The 25,129-nt window shown below is 41.0% G+C and overlaps 1 protein-coding gene across 1 annotated transcript in view; it reads left to right on the top strand.

Annotated features, from left to right (window-relative positions):
- itga3b (integrin, alpha 3b) overlaps positions 1-25,129 on the top strand; it is a 157,697-nt gene that overhangs the window by 114,148 nt on the left and 18,420 nt on the right. The window contains exons 7-18 of the mRNA XM_060939557.1: positions 5,720-5,913; positions 8,917-9,005; positions 9,181-9,317; positions 9,409-9,489; positions 9,595-9,662; positions 9,748-9,881; positions 12,803-12,949; positions 16,884-16,981; positions 19,267-19,435; positions 19,531-19,599; positions 21,028-21,104; positions 21,242-21,319. Of these exons, the coding sequence (XP_060795540.1) occupies positions 5,720-5,913; positions 8,917-9,005; positions 9,181-9,317; positions 9,409-9,489; positions 9,595-9,662; positions 9,748-9,881; positions 12,803-12,949; positions 16,884-16,981; positions 19,267-19,435; positions 19,531-19,599; positions 21,028-21,104; positions 21,242-21,319 (1,341 nt within the window). The remainder of the gene's footprint in view (positions 1-5,719; positions 5,914-8,916; positions 9,006-9,180; positions 9,318-9,408; positions 9,490-9,594; positions 9,663-9,747; positions 9,882-12,802; positions 12,950-16,883; positions 16,982-19,266; positions 19,436-19,530; positions 19,600-21,027; positions 21,105-21,241; positions 21,320-25,129) is intronic.

The raw sequence follows: 25,129 nt of genomic DNA, 5'->3' as shown, positions 1-25,129 counted from the left end.
AAATTGTTCATAGACACTGTCAGGATCAATTTTATTAGCTATTTCTTGTACTGTCTAGCGACTTTTTCCAATTTGTGTGGAAAAGCCATTAGACCAGGGGTTCTCAACCTTTTTTACTTTAAGGCCCACCTATTCCTGCTTGTAACGAGTCAAGGCCCATTAAAAAAGATCCCCAATTATTTTGGCTAATTTATTCTATTAGAATCTAATAATCTACTGTAAAGTGTATTAATGGGATACGACATGACTCCCTGTTACAGACTGGAGCCCAGGAATAAAATAAATACAATAAAACAAACTGTCTTTAATTGTAGGTATTGTATTTAAAACTGTATAGATGTGCCAGAAGCTAAACCATGCATGCAGGGCATTTGCAGTCAAAAGGGATTAATGATCCAAAAGTGGAGTCTGGTCCATTAACACAAGAACTTATTGCCATGTTTGTGTTCAGCAAACAAGCAAGTTATTAAAACCAATAAACACACTCAAAAGAAATGGATATAGAAATCACTCAGTGGGATTAGATCCTTACACGCTAACAAAGAAGGATTTTTCCTACGAGTTGGAAAATTATCCATCCATTGAGTTTCCCGACATCTCAAACTACCTGGTGCTGCAGACATTGTTCTACACAAACACACAGATGAAAACCTGGAAGAGCATGGAGACGTACAACTTTTTATGCATGGCTGGGTTAAAGATCTGGGGATCAGGACACTACAAAATAGACAGCGGTAGACGGATCTAAGTGCAGGAAGAGTGTTTATTAGCAGGCATGATATTTACAAAAACAAAATAGAAAGCAGAGTATTTAAACAGCGTTACAAACATGGCAAGAAACAAATGTGACAGTGATAATGAAATACTTCGCAAAGCCTCTGTGAAAACAGTGTCCATATCCGTGCGTGCTGATTGTGCTCAAATCATTATCAGGTGTTTCCCATAACAACTGGGTCCCAAGAGCTGCACCAGGCTCAAGCACACATAGGCATGATAGTCAAGTGTTCACCTGCTGTTTGACCACAACTTTTAGCTCACGTGTATATCGCCATCAAAATGCCTCATTTTCATCGATAACCCATCGCAAAGCATCGCGAGCTGGAGCGTGACCGTAGCTTAATGAGTCGGAGGTGACGTCGGATGCAACCCAGCAATTGTACCCTACTACGAGTAAAAATTAGCTTCAACTTGAAAAAAAATTCACGGCCCACTAGATGGCGCTTCACATCCCACTAATGGGGCGCGGCCCAGTGGTTGAGAAACACTGCATTAGATGATGCTGTGACTGAAAGCTGTAGTCAGTTTTTAGCCAAAATTGAGTTTGCCAACAGTCAACTTTCATGCATAGTGTCCTCACTGATGGGCAGACAGGATGTTTTTAGGACACTATAAGATGTAAATCACCTCACAGTTAATAGAAATGACTGGTACTGACTGGCACTGTATGTACAGTCATGTGAAAAAATAGGCACATCCCATAGAAATTGTAGACTTCTCTTAATATTTTTAAACAAGCAAACATTTGACCCATGGGCGCAGATCCGCGGGGGGGGACATGACCCCCCCAATTTCTGAAAAACATGAATTGTCCCCCCCAATAAAAATCCCCAAAATTATTAAAAGTTGTACAAACAAATGTATTTTCAGACAAATGATTCCCTGTGCAGTACTTTTTGAATGATGTGGTGAGCCTCTACAAAGTTGTGATTTATGGTTGCATGGTATGAGTTGCATACGGGCAAAAAAAAAAATCACTTTTGTGTCCCCCCCCAATCTGCACCCCTGATTTGACCCTTTGGATGCAGCACCTACAGATACATACACTGCGAAATTCTACTTCAGCAAGTAAAAATCTCATATATTGGCAAATTCAAGAAATATTTAAATAATATTGGCTGGCTTTTTTTCATGGTATATCAGATATATTCCACTGAGCTAGCATGATATTGACCGAGTCGAAGACAAATTCAGTATCATGCTAGCTGAATGGAATATATCTGATATACCATGAAAAAAGCCAGCCAATATTATTATTATTATTATTATTATTATTATTATTATTATATTATTATACATTCCTTTCAGGTGTTCAACGCGTCTTTCTCTTTCAAAATTCTCTCTAAATCTTATGTATTTAACGAAGCAAACCTGGCGGCCATGTTTGCTTACAAATTGTCACAGTCACTCGTGAGCATGGTGGCACGGTGGTGGTTAGCGTTGTCGCCTCACAGCAAGAAGGTCCGGGTTCGAGCCCCGTGGCCGGCGAGGGCCTTTCTGTGCAGAGTTTGCATGTTCTCCCCGTGTCTGCGTGGGTTTCCTCCGGGTGCTCCGGTTTCCCCCACAGTCCAAAGACATGCAGGTTAGGTTAACTGGTGACTCTAAATTGACCGTAGGTGTAAATATGAGTGTGAATGGTTGTCTGTGTCTATGTGTCAGCCCTGTGATGACCTGGCGACTTGTCCAGGGTGTACCCCACCTTTCGCCCGTAGTCAGCTGGGATAGGCTCCAGCTTGCCTGTGACCCTGTAGAACAGGATAAAGCCGCTAGAGATAATGAGATGAGATGACTCGTGAGCATGGAAGATTTACATCTCCGACATATCGCTTTTCCAGTTTTGCAATGTCCGTTGGTATGCTTTTCTCTTGTAAATACACATGAAGAATATCTAATAAAGTTTTGGTAGCCTTTCAGGTTTGGTAGCCTTTCAGCAGAAAACTCTCTCATTGCATCAGCTCTGACATGTGACGTCATGTTGTCTTGACAACCATGCATTATCGTAAACCATATTCAACATTCATTCTCCGTTGGGTAGAGTGACGTAATACACTTGTACATTGATGAGCGATATGCTAACAATACTGCATGCTATCAAACCAAATGAATGAAACCTGCTAGACGGGAATAGAACACGTTTTTATTCCACCGAAAAAAGTGTCCTGTATATATAATAATTCTCTTTATTACATGTTTTTAAACAAATAGAAAATTGTTAAGCCTCTTTTTATACATATTTTTACTCATTTCCAGCATGAAATGGTCTTAACCTATTAGCAAATAACTTTGTTTATTTGTAAGCATTTATTTCTAGAAAAAAGTCCAATTATCTGCCAAAAGAACATTTTAACTCCGTAAATACGTCTAAGACCGTGAGTTGGCCTAGTGCAGGGGTGGGCAAACCTTTTGGCTCAGGGGCCACATTGACTTTTGAAATTTGCCAGGCGGGCCGGGCCAACACCAAATTCATACATATCGAACATAAACCGGAAAAGCTTTAGTGTTATTGTAAGGCCTTCACTGACAGAGACCCAAATGCAGATCAGATTGACATTTATTTTAGTTCTCAGTCAACAAAGGCAGAGCAGAAAAATGCTTGCAGTTCAATAGATTGGCACATAAAAAAATATATACACATAAACACCAGCACTACAGCAGCCACCTGCTGTAAACATGTGACTACCATCTTATTACAGCTCCAACATAGTTTTAAAAAGAGAAAGTGTTAATACTCACATTCACTCAGCAACCGCTGAGCTGTATTCGTCCGTTCTTGCGCTGACTGGTTGTTAGCATAATTAGCATGCTTGGAGGAAAAGTGCCGTTTGATGTTATATTCTTTTAAAACTGCAACGGTTTCTTTGCAAATAAGGCATACAGCCTTTGATCGGACTAAAGCAAAAAAAATATTTAGTTGTCCATTCTCGGCACGGTGGTGTAGTGGTTAGCGCTGTCGCCTCACAGCAAGAAGATCCTGGGTTCGAGCCCCGGGGCCGGCGAGGGCCTTTCTGTGTGGAGTTTGCATGTTCTCCCCGTGTCCGCGTGGGTTTCCTCCGGGTACTCCGGTTTCCCCCACAGTCCAAAGACATGCAGGTTAGGTTAACTGGTGACTCTAAATTGACCGTAGGTGTGAATGTGAGTGTGAATGGTTGTCTGTGTCTATGTGTCAGCCCTGTGATGACCTGGCAACTTGTCCAGGGTGTACCCCGCCTTTCGCCCGTAGTCAGCTGGGATAGGCTCCAGCTTGCCTGCGACCCTGTAGAAGGATAAAGCGGCTAGAGATAATGAGATGAGATGAGTTGTCCATTCTTTATTGAACACCCTGCACTCACTGTCCACTTTTCTTTTTTTAGAACCACTCATTGTAAAGTTTTATCCTGTGTTCTCGAGATCACCATTGGCACGGGCGCCAGAATGACTTCCATGGCACGCGCTGCACCACTCTGCAAATGTAATCTCGCGTGAATACGACTGACTGGAAAGACGGATCTCTACCTGTCTACGTGATAACACTGATGCTTATAGTTTATAGATCTGCTCAGTCGTGTTTATATGATTGTCTTCCGCGGGCCGGATTAAAAACGCCAACGGGCCGGATGTGGCCCGCGGGCCGTAGTTTGCCCACCTCTGGCCTAGTGGTTAGCGTGTCTGCCTCTCGACCGGGAGATCACATGTTCTACTTCTGGTCAGGTCATACCAAAGACCATCGTAAAAATGGTACCTACTATCATCTGGCAAGGCGTACTGCAATACAGATGCGAGTAGGGAAGTCAAACTCTCGCGGTTACCAGAGGACTAGCCCCCCCCCCCCCCCCCCCCCTGTAACCCTAGCTGTATAGGCGAGAGGCCGAGGGCTATGGAAACGGAGATCAGTGCCACACCCATACGCCTCAAAGAGCTGATTAGTACTGGGACTGGAGACTTCCTGGGAAGACCAGATCCTGGCATTGAAGGGACTTTGACTTGAAATACATCTAAAAATAGGTTTAATGGTCTCATATTTGTTATATAACAATCTCATCATGAGAAATATTCGATAACTTTTCCTTCATTCAAGATGTCTACCTATCTAAGATGTCCTTTTTTTTAGTGTATTGTTAATAAAATGCTAATACCTTTAACAAAACAAGTGAATGCAAAATGTGGATTAAGTGACATGATTGATAAAATATGACTTGATAAGCCAGTTATAACACAAAAAACAGCAAAATGTCTGGCACCTCCAGTGTTTTACTGTTAAATTACAGAAATCTGCCATGCATGGTTAATACATTTTTACAAGCTAGAAGGGCACACGGTAGAGTCCATACCTCCACCAAGCCACATATTATCAACATCAAAATCAACTCACTTGAACTTTGGATAATACTGAACCTGTACACCAAATTTCATCCAAATCCGTTCACTACTTTTTGAGTTACGTTGGGAAAAGGCAAAAAAAAAAATCTGGATCCACATACATATCCTGATTTTCATCAAAATCTAATCAATTGTTCCTTGGCCCATGGCCCACCTTTCCTCCAAATTTCATCAAAATCCGTTCAGGACATTTTGTTACATTGGGAACACGCAAACAAACGTAGGCGAAAACATAACCTTCTTCAACAAAGTTGGTGGAGGTAATAATAAAAAAGATAATATTACCAGTTAAAACATGCACTTATTACAGTGTGTAATTGACTTCTAAGTCCTCACTTTAAAATACGAGAACTTTATTCAGATGGGTATATTAGAAAATGTCTTTCACCACATGAATGTCTTTCCCAGGCAATCACACATTTGTTCTTTGTTACTACAAAATGTCTGTCCTTATTCAACCCTTCTCTGACTGCTCACCTTTCACCACAAACATGAAATTGCCCATGTGAACAAACAAAGGAACAAACAAAAGCTAACCAAAGTCTCTTTTGGCTTTGTCATGTTTTGTGCTGCCTGCTCACCTCAGCTGGAATGACCTGATAGTGGGAGCGCCGTTCTACTTTGACCGCTACAAAGAGCAAGGTGGAGCAGTGTACATTTTCATGAATGAAAACGGATCTTTCCAGACCAAGTCTAGTGTCGTCCTGAAAGGTGCCAAGGGTTCTGCGTTTGGATTCTCGGTGGCAGCTATCGGAGATGTAAATCAGGATGGATTCCAAGGTACTTCAGAATGATACAGTAAACAAATGCATGTGGTTTACACAATATGGACAAAAGTATGTGGACACCAGACCATCTCACCCAAACTGTTCCAATTCCCCTTCACTGGAACCAAGAGCCTGAAACCTGTTCCAGCATCACAATGCCCCTGTGCACAAAGTGAGCTCCATGAAGGCATGGTGTGACAAGGTTGGAGTAGAAGAATTCAAGTGTCCTGCACAGTCCCTTAACCTCAACTCAACCCCACTGAATACCTTTAGGATGTACTGGAACACAGACTGCAACCCAGGCCTCCTCACCTGTCTTCACTTGTGCTCTTATGGCTGAATGAACACAAATCCTCACAGCCACGCTCCAAAATCTACTGGAATGCCTTCCCAGAAGAGTGGAGCTTATTACAAGTGCAAAACAGGGATTAAATCTGGAATTCGGATATTCAACAAGCACATATGGTTGTGATGGTCAGGCATCCACAAACTTTTGGCCAAACACAGTAGTGTTGCATATTATAGCTTCCATATAATAACATTTATTCTATCCACATTCACTGGATATGAGCAGTTGTGCGCTCTGATTGGCTGCTCTACTACTAGAATATCAGCTCATATACAGTGCTGAGCGTAAATGAGTACACCCCCTTCGAAAAGTTTTAAACAATATCTCAATGAACACAAACAATTTCCAAAATGTTGACAGGACAAAATTTAATAGAACATCTATTTAACTTTTATAACGGGAAAGTAAGGTTAATAATATAACTTAGATTACACATTTTTCAGTTTTACTCAAATTAGGGTGGTGCAAAAATGAGTACACCCCACAACAAAAACTACTACATCTAGTACTTTGTATGGCCTCCATGATTTTTAATGACAGCACCAAGTCTTCTAGGCATGGAATGAACAAGTTGGCGACATTTTGCAACATCAATCTTTTTCCATTCTTCAACAATGACCTCTTTTAGTGACTGGATGCTGGATGGAGAGTGATGCTCAACTTGTCTCTTCAGAATTCCCCATAGGTGTTCGATTGGGTTCAGATCAGGAGACATACTTGGCCACTGAATCACTTTCACCCTGTTCTTCTTCAGAAATCCAACAGTGGCCTTAGATGTGTGTTTAGTCATTTTGGAAAAGTGCACGATGACCAAGGGCACGGAGTGATGGTAGCATCTTCTCTTTCAGTATAGAGCAATACCTCTGTGAATTCATGATGCCATCAATGAAATGCAGCTCCCCGACACCAGCAGCACTCATGCAGCCCCACATAAGGACACTGCCACCACCATGTTTCACTGTAGGCACCAGGCATTTTTCTTTGTATTCCTCACCTTTGCGACACCATACAGTTTTGAAGTCATCAGTTCCAAAAACATTTATCTTGGTCTCATCACTCCAGAGTATAGAGTCCCAGTAGTCTTCATCTTTGTCAGCATGGGCCCTGGCAAACTCTACACAGCAAATTCCTCAGTGTTGAATTAACACTTTCAGAGTTAATTTGTGTCCAATTGGACCTATATAAACACAGTAGGGTGTTAAATCAACACTCTGGGTGTTAATTCAACACTGGGGATTTTGCTGTGTAGGCGGGCTTTTTTGTGCCTGGGCTTTAGGAGAGGCTTCTTTCGTGGACGGCATCCATGCATGCCATTCCTCTGCAGTGTACGCCGTATTGTGTCACGGGAAATAGTCACCCCAGTTTGGCTTTCTACTTCTTTAGATAACTGCAGTGAACTTGCGTGCCAATTTTCTTCAACCCTTCTCACCAGAAGACGCTCCTGTCGAGGTGCTAACTTCCGTGGATGACCTGGACGTCTCTGTGAGATGGTTGCAGTTCCATCTTTCTTAAATTTTTGTACCACTTTTGCTACAGTATTCTGACTGATAAGTAAAACTTTGCTGATCTTCTTGTAGCCTTGACCTTTGTGGTGGAAAGGAATTATTTTCTTTGGGGAATTCTGAAGAGACAAGTTGAGCATCACTCTCCATCCAGCATCCAGTCACTAAAAGAGGTCATTGTTGAAGAATGGAAAAAGATTGATGTTGCAAAATGTTGCCAACGTGTTCATTCCATGCCTAGAAGACTTGGTGCTGTCATTAAAAATCATGGAAGCCATACAGTACAAAGTACTAGACGTCGTAGTTTTTGTTGTGGGGTGTACTCATTTTTGCACCACCCTAATTTGGGTAAAACTGAAAAATGTGTAATCTAAGTTATATTATTAACCTTACTTTCACGTTATAAGTTAAACAGATGTTCTATTAAACTTTGTCTTTTCAAGATTTTGGAAATTGTTTGCGTTCATTGAGATATTGTTTAAAATGTTACTTTTCAAAGGGGGTGTACTCATTTACGCCGAGCACTGTACCATGAGTAGCGAAAAACAAAATGGTTACTGAACCAACCGAGGACGAAGTAAAAACTCTACTCGAAAACAAAACCTCAAAAAATGCAAAAAAAGCAACAAAATATGGAATGAAAGTATTTGATGGTAAGAACATATCTTTTTTTATTTTCGAAGAAATATTATGAACGCATTTTTCACAAATTGCTACTGTCATTTCGCCGGTTTGTTTCCATTCTAAGCGGAAATGATTTTGTCGGACATTTTGTATAAAGTTTTTATTTATCGAAGTTGCAAAAAATAAAAATGCTCTGTTTCTCAAAATCCAGTGAATGTGGATAATATAAAACCATTATTCCACTCAATCTCCTTGTACATGGCTGATAGCCGACTCGGTGCTACCGCACCTCATCAGCTATCAACTCATGTCTGACTCGATTTCGTGGAATAACTGTTAATTGTAGTTTAACCAAAATGCTGAATGGACAAAGCTAACATGTTTATGTTCTTCTTATATCTTGCACTTTAAAAGTGAAACGACAATAAAGTAGAACTTAGCTGAAATCTTGGACGTTTGCTGCCACCTAGAGGATGAATAACCCAAGTGTATGAAGGTGTCCACTCCCTTAAATGTCCACTCTCTTGATCTACCATGTTAGATTTTGCAGTCGGCGCGCCGTTCTATGATTCTGGGAAAGTCTATATATGGATGGGGAGCAAGGAAGGAATAACAAATGCTCCCAGTCAGGTAAATCTGAGTAGCATCTTGCTCTACAAGTATATAAGAAGCAAAGTGCATTAAATTTAATAACTGACTTCAGAAAAAGAAGTTGCTCCTGAAACAAATGAGCAGATAATGTTTTATCCAACTAGTGTAGAATATACTGGATGGATAATGTAGAATTGTATGGATTGTTTGGTAGGTTATTGAAGGGAAGTCATTGGGCTCTAGTGGGTTCCAGACATTCGGTTATTCCCTCAGCGGAGGCATGGATATGGACAACAACAAATATCCTGATATCTTAGTCGGCTCTCTCGATGACCGCATAGCACTTTTGAGGTTAGTTATGAAATGTTTACTATCCAATGGTATATTTCATCAAGTGTGTATGAATGGATGTTCCTCAAATAATTAATTGTTCTCATATAAGGGCACGTCCAGTCATCCATTTATCCAGAAACTTCACAGTCAAGCCAAAAATTGTGGATCCCAGCCAGTGCACAGATACTTGGTAAGGATATTTGGGTTCTTTTATCAGCTCATGGTCACGGAATCCATTTCAGATCTTTTTGGCTCAAACCATGTTGAATGAACATTATGTATTATGTATTTGCAGTATAACAGCAAAGATGTGTTTTAGTTATACACTGAGCAACGGCAAACGCAACTTCAAGAAGGACATTAGTAAGTAAAAGCAGAATCGGACAAATTTTTAAGCACGACTGGTCTTATGAATGATAAACCCGTAAGCCCTTTCTTCTCTTCTCAGCTGTACGATACACTGTAGAGGCGGACCGCAATCGGTGGAGCCCAAGAGTGCACTTCCTCAATGGCAAAAGCACATACACAGGCCTCCTGTCCTTCTCCTCTCCAGCCTGCCAGGAGCTCAAGCTTCGAGTAAATGTAAGCAGCATTCAACAACCTTACACAAATAGCCACGAGTGAAAATAATTCACTGCAGTCAGACGTTGGCCAAAAAACATCACACAGCCAGATGACTAGATTTCACTGGCCTACTTGCTGAATCTTACAATCATCGTCTCAATGCAGACTGTACATGAAATGCATGATTGTGCAAACTATTGGATAGGTTGCTGCTTTCCATTGCAGTCAGTAACGTATCTTGGTCTTTCCCTTTGTTTTTGCTTTTTTTTTCCCCCCTGTCACAAAATTGTTTCACCAAATTAGAAATCCTAACGTAATCGAATGCACTGTCACTTATTAATTCCTTCAAGTCTCATTATTTAATAACTACAGTTATTATTATTCTATCCACATTCACTGGATATGAGCAATCACGTGCTCTGATTGGCTACTCTACTACTAGGCTATCAGTTCATATACCATGAGTAGAGAAAAGCAAAATGGCGGAGCGTGTTGCTGAACCAACTGAGGACGAAATAAAAACTCTACTCGAAAGCAAAACCCCCAAAAATACAAAAAAGCAACAAAATTTGGAATAAAAGTATTTGACGGTAAGAACGCATCTTTTTTTATTTTTCAAGAATTATCATTATAGCAGGGCGGCACGGTGGTGTAGTGGTTAGTGCTGTTGCCTCACAGCAAGAAGGTCCGGGTTCGAGCCCCGTGGCCGACGAGGGCCTTTCTGTGCGGAGTTTGCATGTTCTTCCCGTGTCCGCGTGGGTTTCCTCCGGGTGCTCCGGTTTCCCCCACAGTCCAAAGACATGCAGGTTAGGTTAACTGGTGACTCTAAATTGACCGTAGGTGTGAATGTGAGTGTGAATGGTTGTCTGTGTCTATGTGTCAGCCCTGTGATGACCTGGCGACTTGTCCAGGGTGTACCCCGCCTTTCGCCCGTAGTCAGCTGGGATAGGCTCCAGCTTGCCTGCGACCCTGTAGAACAGGATAAAGCGGCTAGAGGTAATGAGATGAGATCATTATAGCATTTTTCACGAACTGCTTCTGTTATTTCACCGATCTGTTTTCATTCTTCATCTTTAAGCATTAAAATTTGTTGAATTTTTTTAGAGTGGTTCAAAAGCTCAAAGAAGTTTGAAAATTACAGAACTGAAATGTCCAAGGAAAAATTAAATAAACGTCTAAAGCTATTCTATACCGCGGCACAACAGCGAGACGGCACTTTCTACAAAAAAACAACACTAAAGTCAACTCATGCAGCCGTGGATAGGTTTTTAAGAAGTCCGCCTAAGCGGAAATGATTTTGTCGGACGTTTTGTATAAAGCTTTTCTTTATCAAATTTGCAAAAAATGTAAATAAAAATGCTCTGTTTCTGGCGGCACAGTGGTGTAGTGGTTAGCGCTGTCACCTCACAGCAAGAAGGTCCGGGTTCGAGCCCCGTGGCCGGCGAGGGCCTTTCTGTGCGGAGTTTGCATGTTCTCCCCGTGTCCACGTGGGTTTCCTCCGGGTGCTCCGGTTTCCCCCACAGTCCAAAGACATGCAGGTTAGGCTAACTGCTGACTCTAAATTGACCGTAGGTGTGAATGTGAGTGTGAATGGTTGTCTGTGTCTATGTGTCAGCCCTGTGATGACCTGGCGACTTGTCCAGGGTGTACCCCGCCTTTCGCCCGTAGTCATCTGGGATAGGCTCCAGCTTGCCTGCGACCCTGTAGAACAGGATAAAGCGGCTAGAGGTAATGAGATGAGATCATTATAGCATTTTTCACGAACTGCTTCTGTTATTTCGCCGATCTGTTTTCGTTCTTCATCTTTAAGCATTAAAATTTGTTGAATTTTTTTAGAGTGGTTCAAAAGCTCAAAGAAGTTTGAAAATTACAGAACTGAAATGTCCAAGGAAAAATTAAATAAACGTCTAAAGCTATTCTATACCGTGGCACAACAGCGAGACGGCACTTTCTACAAAAAAACAACACTAAAGTCAACTCGTGCAGCCGTGGATAGGTTTTTAAGAAGTCCGCCTAAGCAGAAATGATTTTGTCGGACGTTTTGTATAAAGCTTTTATTTATCGAATTTGCTAAAAATAAAAATGCTCTGTTTCTCAAAATCCAGTGAATGTGGATAGAATAAAACAGTAAATCCACTCAATCTCGTCATACATGGCTCATAGCCGACTCGGTGCTATATGCCTCATCAGCTATCAGCTCATGTACAATTAGATTTCGTGGAATAACTGTTAAATATACAGTACCAGTCAAAAGTTTGGACACACCTTCTAATTCAATGTTTTTTCTTTATTTTATTCACTAAAAGACAGTTCATGTCTTAAAGTAATGATGGATGTCGTTTCTCTTTACTTAGTTGTTCGGTTCTTGACATAATATGGATTACTACAGTTGTGGTGTAGAATAGGGCGATTTACTATATTTTTATTATTTATTATTTACTGTTTGATCTCAAACACATTAAGAAGGCAAGAACCTCGTCCACTAATTAACTTTTGACGAGGCATGCCTGTTAATTGAAAAGCATTCCAGGTGACTACCTCATGAAGCTGGTTAAGATAATGCCAATAGTGTGCAAAAGCTCATGTTTTTCATTTTGCGCCACATTCACCGCTGACTGTGAGGAATATCCCATAACATAATCACTCCTTTAACAACAATGACTGTAGTTAATGTTGCAATTAATGTTAACGAAACTGTCTTTTGAAGAAATAGGCTCAAATAGCCTCAGGATTCAACTTGGTAGACTGCATCTAAAAAAAATAAAATAAATTTAAAAAGGTCTGCAATTCGGCAATACAGTATATGGAATGTTTGGTTCACTCACAACACTTGGGTTGATGAAGAACTGAATCGCTTTTGAATCCCTGCAGTCGAAGCACAGTAGAGTTCGTTCGGAAATGGACTGCGGTGTTCACAAACCATGTTTCCTCCACAACAGGAGCAGGTAACAAATAAGCTGGAGCCGATTGTGTTTCTCCTAAACGTTTCTCTGAACGAAGCTGCAGTGGAGCCCACTCAGACCCTACAGGACCTCGATGCATTTCCTATGCTCAGTGGGCAGCAGCAGCTGACTGAGAAAACCGAGGTACAGATACAAATTATACAGATACAAACATATTACACATGCAGTGGCTGATTAAATGATAGAAACGGTTCAGCCATGGGAATGTGAAACGTAACATTTACACTGCTGTCCACAATTATTGGCAAAAAGGGTTAGAAAAGATCCACCCTTTGGTGACGTCGCTTCATCTCACACTGAAAAATATGAGAAAAATCCAACCTTTAATGGAAATAAATTTATTCAAAGAAAAACATCATCAAGAAATAATTATTTTCAACAAAAACACATGTGCCACTATTACTGGCACCCCTGCGTGTAATACTCTATACACCCTGCTTTTGCCAGTAAAACAGCACCGAGTCTCTCCTATAACATTTTATAAGGATGGAGATACAGAGCAGGGCATCTGAGACCGTTCCTCTTTACACAATCTCTCCCGATCATCCAGGGTCCTTGGCCCTCTCTTGTGCTCTCTCCTCTTCAGCTCAGCCCACAGGTTTTCAATGGGATTCAGGTCAGGGGACTGAGATGGCCAGGGCAGAAGCTTGATTCTGTGCTCAGCGAACCATTTTTGTCTTGATTTGGACAAATCCTTTGGATCATTGTCCTGCTGGAAGATCCACTGATGATCCAGTTTTAGTTTCCTGCCAGAAGCAGCCAGATTCTGATTTAAAATGTCCTGGTATTTCATGGAGCCTGTGATGCCATGTACGCTAACAAGGTTTCCAGGGCCTTTGGAGGACAAACAGCCCCAAAACATCACAGAACTTCAACCATATTTTACCGTTGGAATCGGGTTCTTTTCATTATAATCATCTTTCTTTTTACTCCAACCCCACCATGAGTGTTTATTGCCAGAAAGCTCCATTTTTGTTTCATCAAACCATAGAACACGGTTCCAGTCAGAGTTGTTGTAGCGTTTCACAAACTTCAGGTGCTTGTTTGTGGTTAACTGACAGAAAATACTTATTCCTGGCAAACCTTCCAAATAACCTGTTGGCTTGGAGGTGGCTTTGAATGGAGATAGTGGTTTTGGAGACTTGGAAACCCCAAGATTTTACTTTTTCTTGTAATTCACCAACAGTGATCCCTGGGATTTTTGATTTTTTTTTTTTTTTTGCCTCTCTTGCCATCCTCCTCACTGTACGTGGGGGCAAAATAAACTTGGGTCCTCTTCCAGGCGAGTTTGTAACAGTTCCAGTTGGTGTCCACTTTTTTTATTATTAAAATGGACATTTTCAGGCGAATAACTTTTTTTTGTATATATATAATAACCATTCCCTGACTTATGAAGGTCAACACACTTCTCCCTCATTTGGTTCGTGTGTTCTCTTATCTTTCCCATGTTGATGAGGGAATTTGGCCTCTGTGTCACCTCATATTTGTTCCCCAGTTAATCAGGAAGTCCTGGATTGCAGCTTGAAAATTCCTACACACTCCAATCAACTCAAAAATACTGTCCAATTTAAATGGGAAACATGCTTCAATACATTGTGTTCAATATCATTTCCAGGGATGCCAATAATAGTGACATGTGTTTTTGTTAAAAATAATAGTTTTTTGATGAGGGATTTGTTTTGTTCTGAAGAAATGTATTTCATTTAAAGGTTGTATTTTTCCAGTGTGAGATGAAGCAACTTCACCAAAATATGGAATTGTTTTTTACCCTTTTTACGAATCTTTTTTTTTTTTTTTGGGGGGGGGGGGGCAATAATAGTGGATGGCACTATATGTGATATACTGTATATATTGCATATAGTATATGACCAAACATATGTGGACACCTAGCCATCACGCGTATATGTGCTTTTTGAGATTTTCAGAGCATTCCAGATTTAGTCTGTTTGCTATTATAATAAACTCCATTCTTCTGGGAAGGCTTTCCACTAGATTTTGGAGCATGGCTGTGGGGATTTGTTTTGTTCCTTCAGCTACAAGCGCATTAGTAAGGTCACGCTCTGATGTTGGGTGAGGAGGCCTGGGGTGCAGTCAGTGTGCCAGTTAATTCCAAAAGTGTTCAGTGGGATTGAGAAAAGGCCTCTGTTCAGGACTCTCAAGTTCTTGCACTTGAACCTCAGCAAACCATGTCTTCATGGAGCTCGCTTTCTGTACAAGGGAAATTGTAATGCTACAGCATACAAAGACATTCCAGACAATTTTGTGGGGAAGAACCAACCACAAGGGTGTGATGGTCAGGTTTCCACAAAGTTTTGGCTGTATAGTGTCTATAGAAAATGTCAAATAAAATAATATATATAAAACATATACAGTGGGGCAAAAAAGTATTTAGTCAGCCACCAGTTGTGCAAGTTCTCCCACTTAAAAAGATGAGAGAGGCCTGTAATTTTCATCATAGGTACACTTCAACTATGAGAGACAGAATGGGGGGAAAGAATCCAGGAAATCACATTGTAGGATTTTTAATGAATTAATTGGTAAATTCCTTGGTAAAATAAGTATTTGGTCACCTACAAACAAGCAAGATTTCTGGCTCTCACAGACCTGTAGCTTCTTCTTTAAGAGGCTCCTCTGTCCTCCACTCGTTACCTGTATTAATGGCACCTGTTTGAACTCGTTATCAGTATAAAAGACACCTGTCCACAACCTCAAACAGTCACACGCCAAACTCCACTATGGCCAAGACCAAAGAGCTGTCAAAGGACACCAGAAACAAAATTGTAGACCTGCACCAGGCTGGGAAGACTGAATCTGCAATAGGTAAGCAGCTTGGTGTGAAGAAATCAACTGTGGGAGCAATTATTAGAAAATGGAAGACATACAAGACCACCGATAATCTCCCTCGATCTGGGGCTCCACGCAAGATCTCACCCCGTGGGGTCAAAATGATCACAAGAACGGTGAGCAAAAATCCCAGAACCACACAGGGGGACCTAGTGAATGACCTGCAGAGAGTTGGGACCAAAGTCACAAAGGCTACCATCAGTAACACACTACGCCGCCAGGGACTCAAATCCTCCAGTGCCAGACGTGTCCCCCTGCTTAAGCCAGTACATGTCCAGGCCCGTCTGAAGTTTGCTAGAGAGCATTTGGATGATCCAGAAGAGGATTGGGAGAATGTCATATGGTCAGATGAAACCAAAATAGAACTTTTTGGTAAAAACTCAACTTGTTGTGTTTGGAGGAGAAAGAATGCTGAGTTGCATCCAAAGAACACCATACCTACTGTGAAGAATGGGGGTGGAAACATCATGCTTTGGGGCTGTTTTTCTGCAAAGGGACCAGGACGACTGATCTGTGTAAATGAAAGAATGAATGGGGCCATGTATCGTGAGATTTTGAGTGAAAACCTCCTTCCATCAGCAAGGGCATTGAAGATGAAACGTGGCTGGGTCTTTCAGCATGACAATGATCCCAAACACACCGCCCGGGCAATGAAGGAGTGGCTTCGTAAGAAGCACTTCAAGGTCCTGGAGTGGCCTAGCCAGTCTCCAGATCTCAACCCCATAGAAAATCTTTGGAGGGAGTTGAAAGTCCGTGTTGCCCAGCGACAGCCCCAAAACATCACTGCTCTAGAGGAGATCTGCATGGAGGAATGGGCCAAAATACCAGCAACAGTGTGTGAAAACCTTGTGAAGACTTACAGAAAACATTTGACCTCTGTCATTGCCAACAAAGGGTATATAACAAAGTATTGAGATGAACTTTTGTTATTGACCAAATACTTATTTTCCACCATAATTTGCAAATAAATTCATTAAAAATCCTACAATGTGATTTCATGGATTCTTTCCCCCCATTCTGTCTCTCATAGTTGAAGTGTACCTATGATAAAATTACAGGCCTCTCTCATCTTTTTAAGTGAGAGAACTTGCACAATTGGTGACTGACTAAATACTTTTTTGCCCCACTGTATATACACACACACACACACACACACACACACAAATACATTAATGCAGAAACACTTGTTATTGGTCATTTATTCCTGTTTTAGATTAACTTCCAGAAGGAGTGTGGCTCGGATAACAAATGCCACAGTAATCTGCAGGTGAAGGCGCAGTTTGCCAGTGAGCAGCAAACTGTATTCCCCAGGTATGTTACAAAAGTGCCAGTACTTTTTGACATGATGCCTGACATTGTTAGTTTTCTCCGCCAACTTTGTTGGAGCATGCAGTGTTGTAGTCGAGTCACTCAACCTCGAGTCCGAGTCCAGTCTCAAGTCCCCAGTGTTCAAGTCCAAGTCATTAAAGAAAATTTCGAGTCGAGTCCATTACTGATCTGAGTCAAGTCCGACTCGAGTCCGAGAACAAGACCCCATCCGCACCATTTGACGGTGGCTGTTGCTGTCTTTATGTGAAACCACCTCTGCTGCTGTGTTGGACTAAAGTTACTGCTCAACTGCCCCATTTTAGTTAACAGGCTACAGATAAAAAACTTGTTCATCGCTCAGCAAGCCCCGCCCACTATCAACAGGGCAAATAACATGAGAGAGGGTTAACACTAGCTAGTTCATCGGTTAGCAAGTAAGCTCCACTATCAACAGGGCAACGAACATAGTGTGTCACTTCCTTCTCTGGGTGGAGTCTCGCCAAATGACAATTGAAGTTCGAGGTCGTCCCCGTCGTCTCCTCAATAGTTCTACATATGGAACACAGAGCAGTGCATTTTTCCCACTGCACGAGAAGTCTGTATAAGCAAAGCGGACAATCCTAGGGGCTTCTCTCCAGGCATTTTAGTGCCATTAACGTTAGTTTGTTCCTGAACATGATGCATGAACAGGCTAATATGCGTCCTCTTGCACAAAAGTAGTATAAAACTTAATGTGGATATAAATATCTTGTGCCAAATTATTATGGCATGTTACAAAAAATAAAGAAAAAATCAGAGTCCTTGTGTCCAATTGAGGATTCCGAATGCAGTTAATGCACGAGTCCAAGTCCGAGTCATCACATGCTCAAGTCCAAGTCAAGTCACGAGTCCTTAAAAATAGGGGATGAGTCAGACTCGAATACTACAAGCCTGGGAGGAGGTTATGTTTTTGCCTGTTTGTTTGTTTGTTTGTTTTGTTTGTTTGTTTGCCTGTTCCCAACATAATTCAAAAAGTTGTGAACAGATTTGGATGAACTTTGCCCTGTGTCTGAAATGGCTCACTCGTTCACTACTCCCTACTTCCTATATAGGGAATTACTATATAGAGGACTATATAGCGAGCTCACTGGTAAAATGAAAAAACACTTTCGGACACTACTCTGTCGCGCTGGTATTTACGTCATTACTGTCGCACAATTAAAACATGCCAGATCAGTCGGCTGGTGGGTTTTCAAAATAATAAATACATGCATGTATTTTTGTGATAAATCCATATTATACTGAGCGTATTTCCCACATTAATCAATACAAAGTACCTGCGTCTTTCAGTTTTTTTTAAATCAAGGCTGAATACTTTCTTTCTTCTTTGTTGCTGCCTTTTATTAAATCAAATTTGAGACTTTGAATTTGATTTCTTTCAGCGCGACCGCAATGCATGATGGGATATATTGCTTTGGTTAGTGACCATCGTTGTACACTGCTTTTCGTGATGCATTGCGGGTACTTTGAGTGCGCTATATAGGGTGTAAATAATGCTCATTAAGGTTTCAGGCAGCACTACAAAATGGTGTCCTCACTATATAGTGCCCTATATAGTGAGTAGGGAGCGATTTCGGACAAAGGGTTTGGTGTTCGGCTTTAGTATTACCCTTGGTTCAAGTGATTTGATTTTGATGTTGATAATATGTGTTTTGGCGTGGGTATGCACTCTGCCATGTGCCCTTCTAGTTTTCTTTGGGTTTTTTTGTTTTTATCTAAGTGTCTCGTTTACATTATTGTAAGGTGGTGAAGGCCCAGGGTTACTGATCAGAAGGTTAGGTGTTCAAGCCCCAGTATCACCAAGCTGCCAGGGTTGGGCCCTTGAGCAAGGCCCTTAACCCTCTCTGCTCCAGGGGCACAGTATCATGGCTGACCTTGTATTCTGACCCCAAATTCCTAACAAGCTGGGCTATGTGAAGAAAAGAATTTCCCTTAGCTATGTACCGTATGTTGCTACAACTTTTGCATTTTATTTTGTATCAACGTTGCTCCTTTGTAATATAATATTGTAATAAAATAATATAAAAAGTTAGGCCGTTATTACGATCTAAAAATTTAATACTCTATGGACTTCTTTGTGTTTTGTAATATGACACAACCGGTTGTTTCCACATTACAAGAACAAACTGAAATAGTCCTGAGGCTGTATCTTCACTGTTCATCTTTGACTCAGTCATAGTGGCTGTCCTGTTGATTTACCTTCACTTCTGTCTGCAACCCAAATGTAAAACATTTCACTTGGATTTCAGCGTGAATGATAGACAGATAATGGAATATAACAACAGCGTCAAGAAGCTGGTGTTGTTAGTGGAGGTGAGCAACGTGCCTGAGAGTGGCAAGAAGGCTGAGGATGCACATCAAGCCATGCTCAACATCACTGTTCCCCCTACACTCACCTACTCTGGCTTTCGTTTCAAGGTTAGGCCACACAGAGGTGCTCTTTTACAACATTTACAGCATTGCTGCAATATCTAGAAGTGATTTCTTTAACCTTATTTCTTTTTTTTAAACAGGAAATTGAGTGTAGCGCTGACAACACTGTGATATGTAATCTTGGAAACCCATTTAACAGCAACAGAAAGGTAACACAAGCCTGTGAATAATAATAATAATAATAATAACAACAAGAAGCCTTGCCAGGGAAAACAAATCTCGCCCGGTAGCACTTATGATGAATATGAAAGAAGATATCGCGGGAAAAAAAAAAATAGGTACCCTATGGGTACATGTGACTACTGCTTATAAATAAAATAGTTTTCTGATCCGGGCGGCACGGTGGTGTAGTGGTTAGCGCTGTCGCCTCACAGCAAGAAGGGCCGGGTTCGAGCCCCGTGGCCGGCGAGGGCCTTTCTGTGCGGAGTTTGCATGTTTTCCCCGTGTCCGCGTGGGTTCCCTCCTGGTGCTCCGGTTTTCCCCACAGTCCAAAGACATGCAGGTTAGGTTAACTGGTGACTCTAAATTGACCGTAGGTGTGAATGTGAGTGTGAATGGTTGTCTGTGTCTATGTGTCAGCCCTGTGATGACCTGGCGACTTGTCCAGGGTGTACCCCGCCTTTCGCCCGTAGTCAGCTGGGATAGGCTCCAGCTTGCCTGCGACCCTGTAGAACAGGATAAAGCGGCTAGAGATAATGAGATGAGATGAGTTTTCTGATCCCATGTCCATACAGTAAATATAGCATATATATATTTACTCTATGAGGCAGTAGCCACAAAAATGAAGCGTAATCCAAAAGTGAACAATTTAAAAATCACAGAAGTAAAATATACCAAGTGTCTGTACTTTATATTATTCTACTCTTACCTCTTACAGTTTTCGAAACTGAAACCTCCGAACTGAGGCTGACATACACACGCTGTCGCCATGACCCAAACTCTTATTTCCCGGAAATGGTGCAGCGCTAGAGCTCAGTGGAACGCACTTTCCCTCTGTAATAAGTATAAACATGTCTGAAATCGATTTCTTTAGTGTAGTCCCATTTATTTCGAATGGTGAACCGAATTGTATACACTCACTGGCCATTTTAATTGGAACACGTGTATGCGCATGTGCAGTGCACAACTGTTACACTCTTACATTCTTACAGCATGATGACGTAGTGGCTAGCACCTCTATATGAGGCAGTAGTCACAACAAAAACGATTTTGACCTTTTTGGTGACCCTGACCGGATGACCCTCAAAATGTTGGAGGTTCTATTTGAGACCAATGCCCATCTGTCCTGAAAGTTTCATGAAGCTTGATCCAGCCGTTTTCCTGTAATATCGTTTACAAAAAAAAAAAAGAAACCCGACTGAAAACAACACCTCGCCCCACTTACTCCATAGTGGACGAGGTGGTAATCATAATAAGAATGTATTTTAGGGGGAAAAACTGCCACTTTTATTCTAAGACTTGTCTGTAATGACTTCATGAAACTTTGTAACATATACAGAACTCCTGTCACATGAAGACATTTCTGAATAAAACTCACTTTCTCTGATTTCCGTTTGTGTTCTCTGTTTTCCCTGCAGATTTCCTTTCAGATCATATTTGAGACTTTTATTACACTTTACACAGAGCAGATTGTGCTACAGCTACAGCTGTCTACGTAAGTGCCATGTTCTCAAGTGATCTCTGTGAATTATACGTGTCGCTTTGAGATCTTTGAAAGATGAATCCAGCAGCCCATTTTCATTTAATAATCCTCAACCTGTTTGATGTATTTGTGTGTCTGTGTGTGTTCAGTCTAAGTGAACAGAGTGATCTGTACCCTGTGCCAGTCATCCTCAATGTGGAGAACACAATACATACCTCTTTCTTTATGTACGTACTCATACACAATTACAAGATCTTTACACCTTTATATACATTTAATCATCATAATTTATGACGATCACAATTCCAAAAATATTGGGATGCTGTGTTATTATCATCATCATCATCGTCATCATCATTGCCACTCAACTCGAGCCTGGTGGTTCAAATTAAGTTTATTGGGGCATCTATGGGGAAGCCATGGTCTAATAGTTAGAAAAGTAGCTTTGGGACCAAAAGGTCACCAGTTTGATTCCCTGGACTAGCAGGAATGGCTGAAGTGCCCTTGAGCAAAGCACCTAACCCCCAACTGCCCCCAGGCTGCCCATTGCTGTATATCGTGGTCCTGTTATACAGTGGTGCTTGAAAGTTTGTGAACCCTTTAGAATTTTCTATATTTCTGCATAAATATGACCTAAAACATCATCAGATTTTCACACAAGTCCTAAAAGTAGATAAAGAGAACCCAGTTAAACAAATGAGACAAAAACATTATACTTGGTTATTTATTTATTGAGGAAAATTATCCAATATTACATATCTGTGAGTGGCAAAAGTATGTGATCCTTTGCTTTCAGTATCTGGTGTGACCCCCTTGTGCAGCAATAACTGCAACTAAACGTTTGCGGTAACTGTTGATCAGTCCTGCACACCGGCTTGGAGGAATTTTAGCCCATTCCTCCATACAGAACAGCTTCAACTCTGGGATGTTGGTGGGTTTCCTCACATGAACTGCTCGCTTCAGGTCCTTCCACAACATTTCGATTGGATTAAGGTCAGGACTTTGACTTGACCATTCCAAAACATTAACTTTATTCTTCTTTAACCATTCTTTGGTAGAACGACTTGTGTGCTTAGGGTTGTTGTCTTGCTGCATGACCCACCTTCTCTTGAGATTCAGTTCATGGACAGATGTCCTGACATTTTCCTTTCGAATTCGCTGGTATAGTTCAGAATTCATTGTTCGATCAATGATGGCAAGCCGTACTGGCCCAGATGCAGCAAAACAGGCCCAAACCATGATACTACCACCAGCATGTTTCACGGATGGGATAAGGTTCTTATGCTGGAATGCAGTGTTTTCCTTTCTCCAAACATAACACTTCTCATTTAAACCAAAAAGTTCTATTTTGGTGTCATCTGTCCACAAAACATTTTTCCAATAGCCTTCTGGCCTGTCCACGTGATCTTTAGCAAACTGCAGACGAGCAGCAATGTTCTTTTTGGAGAGCAGTGGCTTTCTCCTTGCAACCCTGCCATGCACTCCATTGTTGTTCAGTGTTCTCCTGATGGTGGACTCATGAACATTAACCAATGTGAGAGAGGCCTTCAGTTGCTTAGAAGTTACCCTGGGGTCCTTTGTGACCTCGTTGACTATTACACCCCTTACTCTTGGAGTGATCTTTGTTGGTCGACCACTCCTGAGGAGGGTAACAATGGTCTTGAATTTCCTCCATTTGTACACAGTCTGCCTGACTGTGGATTGGTGGAGTCCAAACTCTTTAGAGATGGTTTTGTAACCTTTTCCAGCCTGATGAGCATCAACAACACTTTTTCTGAAGTCCTCAGAAATCTCCTTTGTTCATGCCATGATACACTTCCACAAACATGTGTTGTGAAGATCAGACTTTGATAGATCCCTGTTCTTTAAATAAAACAGGGTGCCCACTCACACCTGATTGTCATCCCATTGATTGAAAACACCTGACTCTAATTTCACTTTCAAATTAGCTGCTAATCCTAGAGGTTCACATACTTTTGCCACTCACAGATATGTAATCCTGGATCATTTTCCTCAATAAATAAATGAGCAAGTATAATATTTTTGTCTCATTTGTTTAACTGGGTTCTCTTTATCTACTTTTAGGACTTGTGTGAAAATCTGATGATGTTTTAGGTCATATTTATGCAGAAATATAGAAAATTCTAAAGGGTTCACAAACTTTCAAGCACCACTGTACATTGCTCTGGATAAGAGCGTCTACTAAATGCCTGTAATGTAATGTAATCTACCCAAGAGGCTGCCCCAGTTTGAGAACCTCAGCAGCCTTTCGTCTAGCTCATCTTTCTTCCTCAGCTGTCCACCTGTTGTTTTCAAAGGTCTTAATGCCATCCCAAACTGTTCTCCTTTAGTCAGCAGTCTCACAGTCTCAAGGTCCTTTTGAGGACATCTTTGAATCTCTTCTTCGGAGCACCAACGCTTCTGGTTCCTGTAGATAGCTGACTGAAGAAAAGTTGTTCAGGAAGATGATGTGCATCCATTCTAACCAAATGTCCATACCATCTTAGTCTATTCTGCTCTAACTTAGCCTCCATGCTTGTCACAGAACACCAATCAAAGAACCTCAGCATTGGTGACACAATCATACCATATGATAATCATGATTAAATGTAGACATCTTTGGTGAAATTTCCCCAATTTAAATAATTTTAATTAAATTAATTACAATTTAATTTTATATATATATATATATATATATATATATATATATATATATATATATATATATATATATATATTCTTTTTTTTAATATAATTTTTATTTGTTATGATTTTAATTATTTTAATTCATAAGTTAATTGATAACAGGTCAGTAACATGATTGGGTATAAAAAGAGCATCCCAGAGAGACGGAGTCTCTCAGAAGTAAAGATGGGGAGGGGTTCACCGCTCTGTGAAAGACTGTGTGGGCAAACAGTGCAACAATTTAAGTATAACTTTCCTCAATGTAAAATTGCAAAGAATTTGGGGATCACATCATCTGTGGTACATAATATCATTAAAAAATTCAGAGAATCTGGAGAAATCTCTGTATGCATGAGACAAGGCTGAAAACTGACATTGGATGCCTGTGATCTTCAGGCCCTCAGGAGACACTGCATTAAAAGCAGACACGTGTCTGTCGTGGAAATCACCATATGGGCTCAGGAACACTTCAGAAAACCATCATCTGTGAAAACAGTTAATTACTGCATCCACAAATGCAAGTTAAAACCAGATATAAACAATATCCAGAAACACCACCACCTTCTCTGGGCTCGAGCCTCTTTTACGATGGATTGACGTGAAGTGGAAAACTGTCCCGAGGTCTGACGCATCAAAAGTAGAAATTCTTTTTAGAAATCATGGACACCACGTCCTCCAGGCTAAAGAGGAGAGGGACCATCCGGCTTGTTATCAGTGCACAGTTCAAAAGCCAGCATCTGTGATGGTATGAGGGTGCATTAGTTAACGTGATATGGGTAGCTTGTACATCTGGGAAGGCATCATTAATGCTGAATGATATATACACGTTTCAGTGCAATGTGCTGCCATCCAGATGACATTATTTTCAGGGAAGGCCTTCCTTCTTTCAGCAAGACAATGCCAAACCACTTTCTGCACATATTAAAACTACATGGCTCCATAGTAAAAGAGTTCAGGTGCTAAACTGGCCTGCTTGCAGTCCAGACCTGTCTTCCATTTAAAACATTTGGTGCATTATGAAGCACAATATACAACAAAGGAGACCCCGAACTGTTGAGCAACTGAAATTGTATATCAGGCAAGAATGGGACAACATTTCCCTTTCAAAACTACAGCAACTGGTCTCCTCAGTTCCCAAACGTTTACAGAGTGTTGTTAAAAGTAGAGGTGATGCAACACAGTGGTAAAAATGCCCCTGTCCCAACTTTTTTTAAACGTATTGCTGACATCAAATTCAAAATGAGCATATATTTTTCAAAAAATAATAACATTTCTCAGTTTCAATATTTGATATGTTGTCTTTGTACTATTTTCAATGAAATATAGGGTTTACATGATTTGCAAATTATTGC

The sequence above is a fragment of the Neoarius graeffei genome, chromosome 14 (assembly GCF_027579695.1).
Source record: "Neoarius graeffei isolate fNeoGra1 chromosome 14, fNeoGra1.pri, whole genome shotgun sequence".
NCBI lineage: Eukaryota > Metazoa > Chordata > Actinopteri > Siluriformes > Ariidae > Neoarius > Neoarius graeffei.
This window is presented reverse-complemented; position numbering and strand designations above follow the sequence as displayed.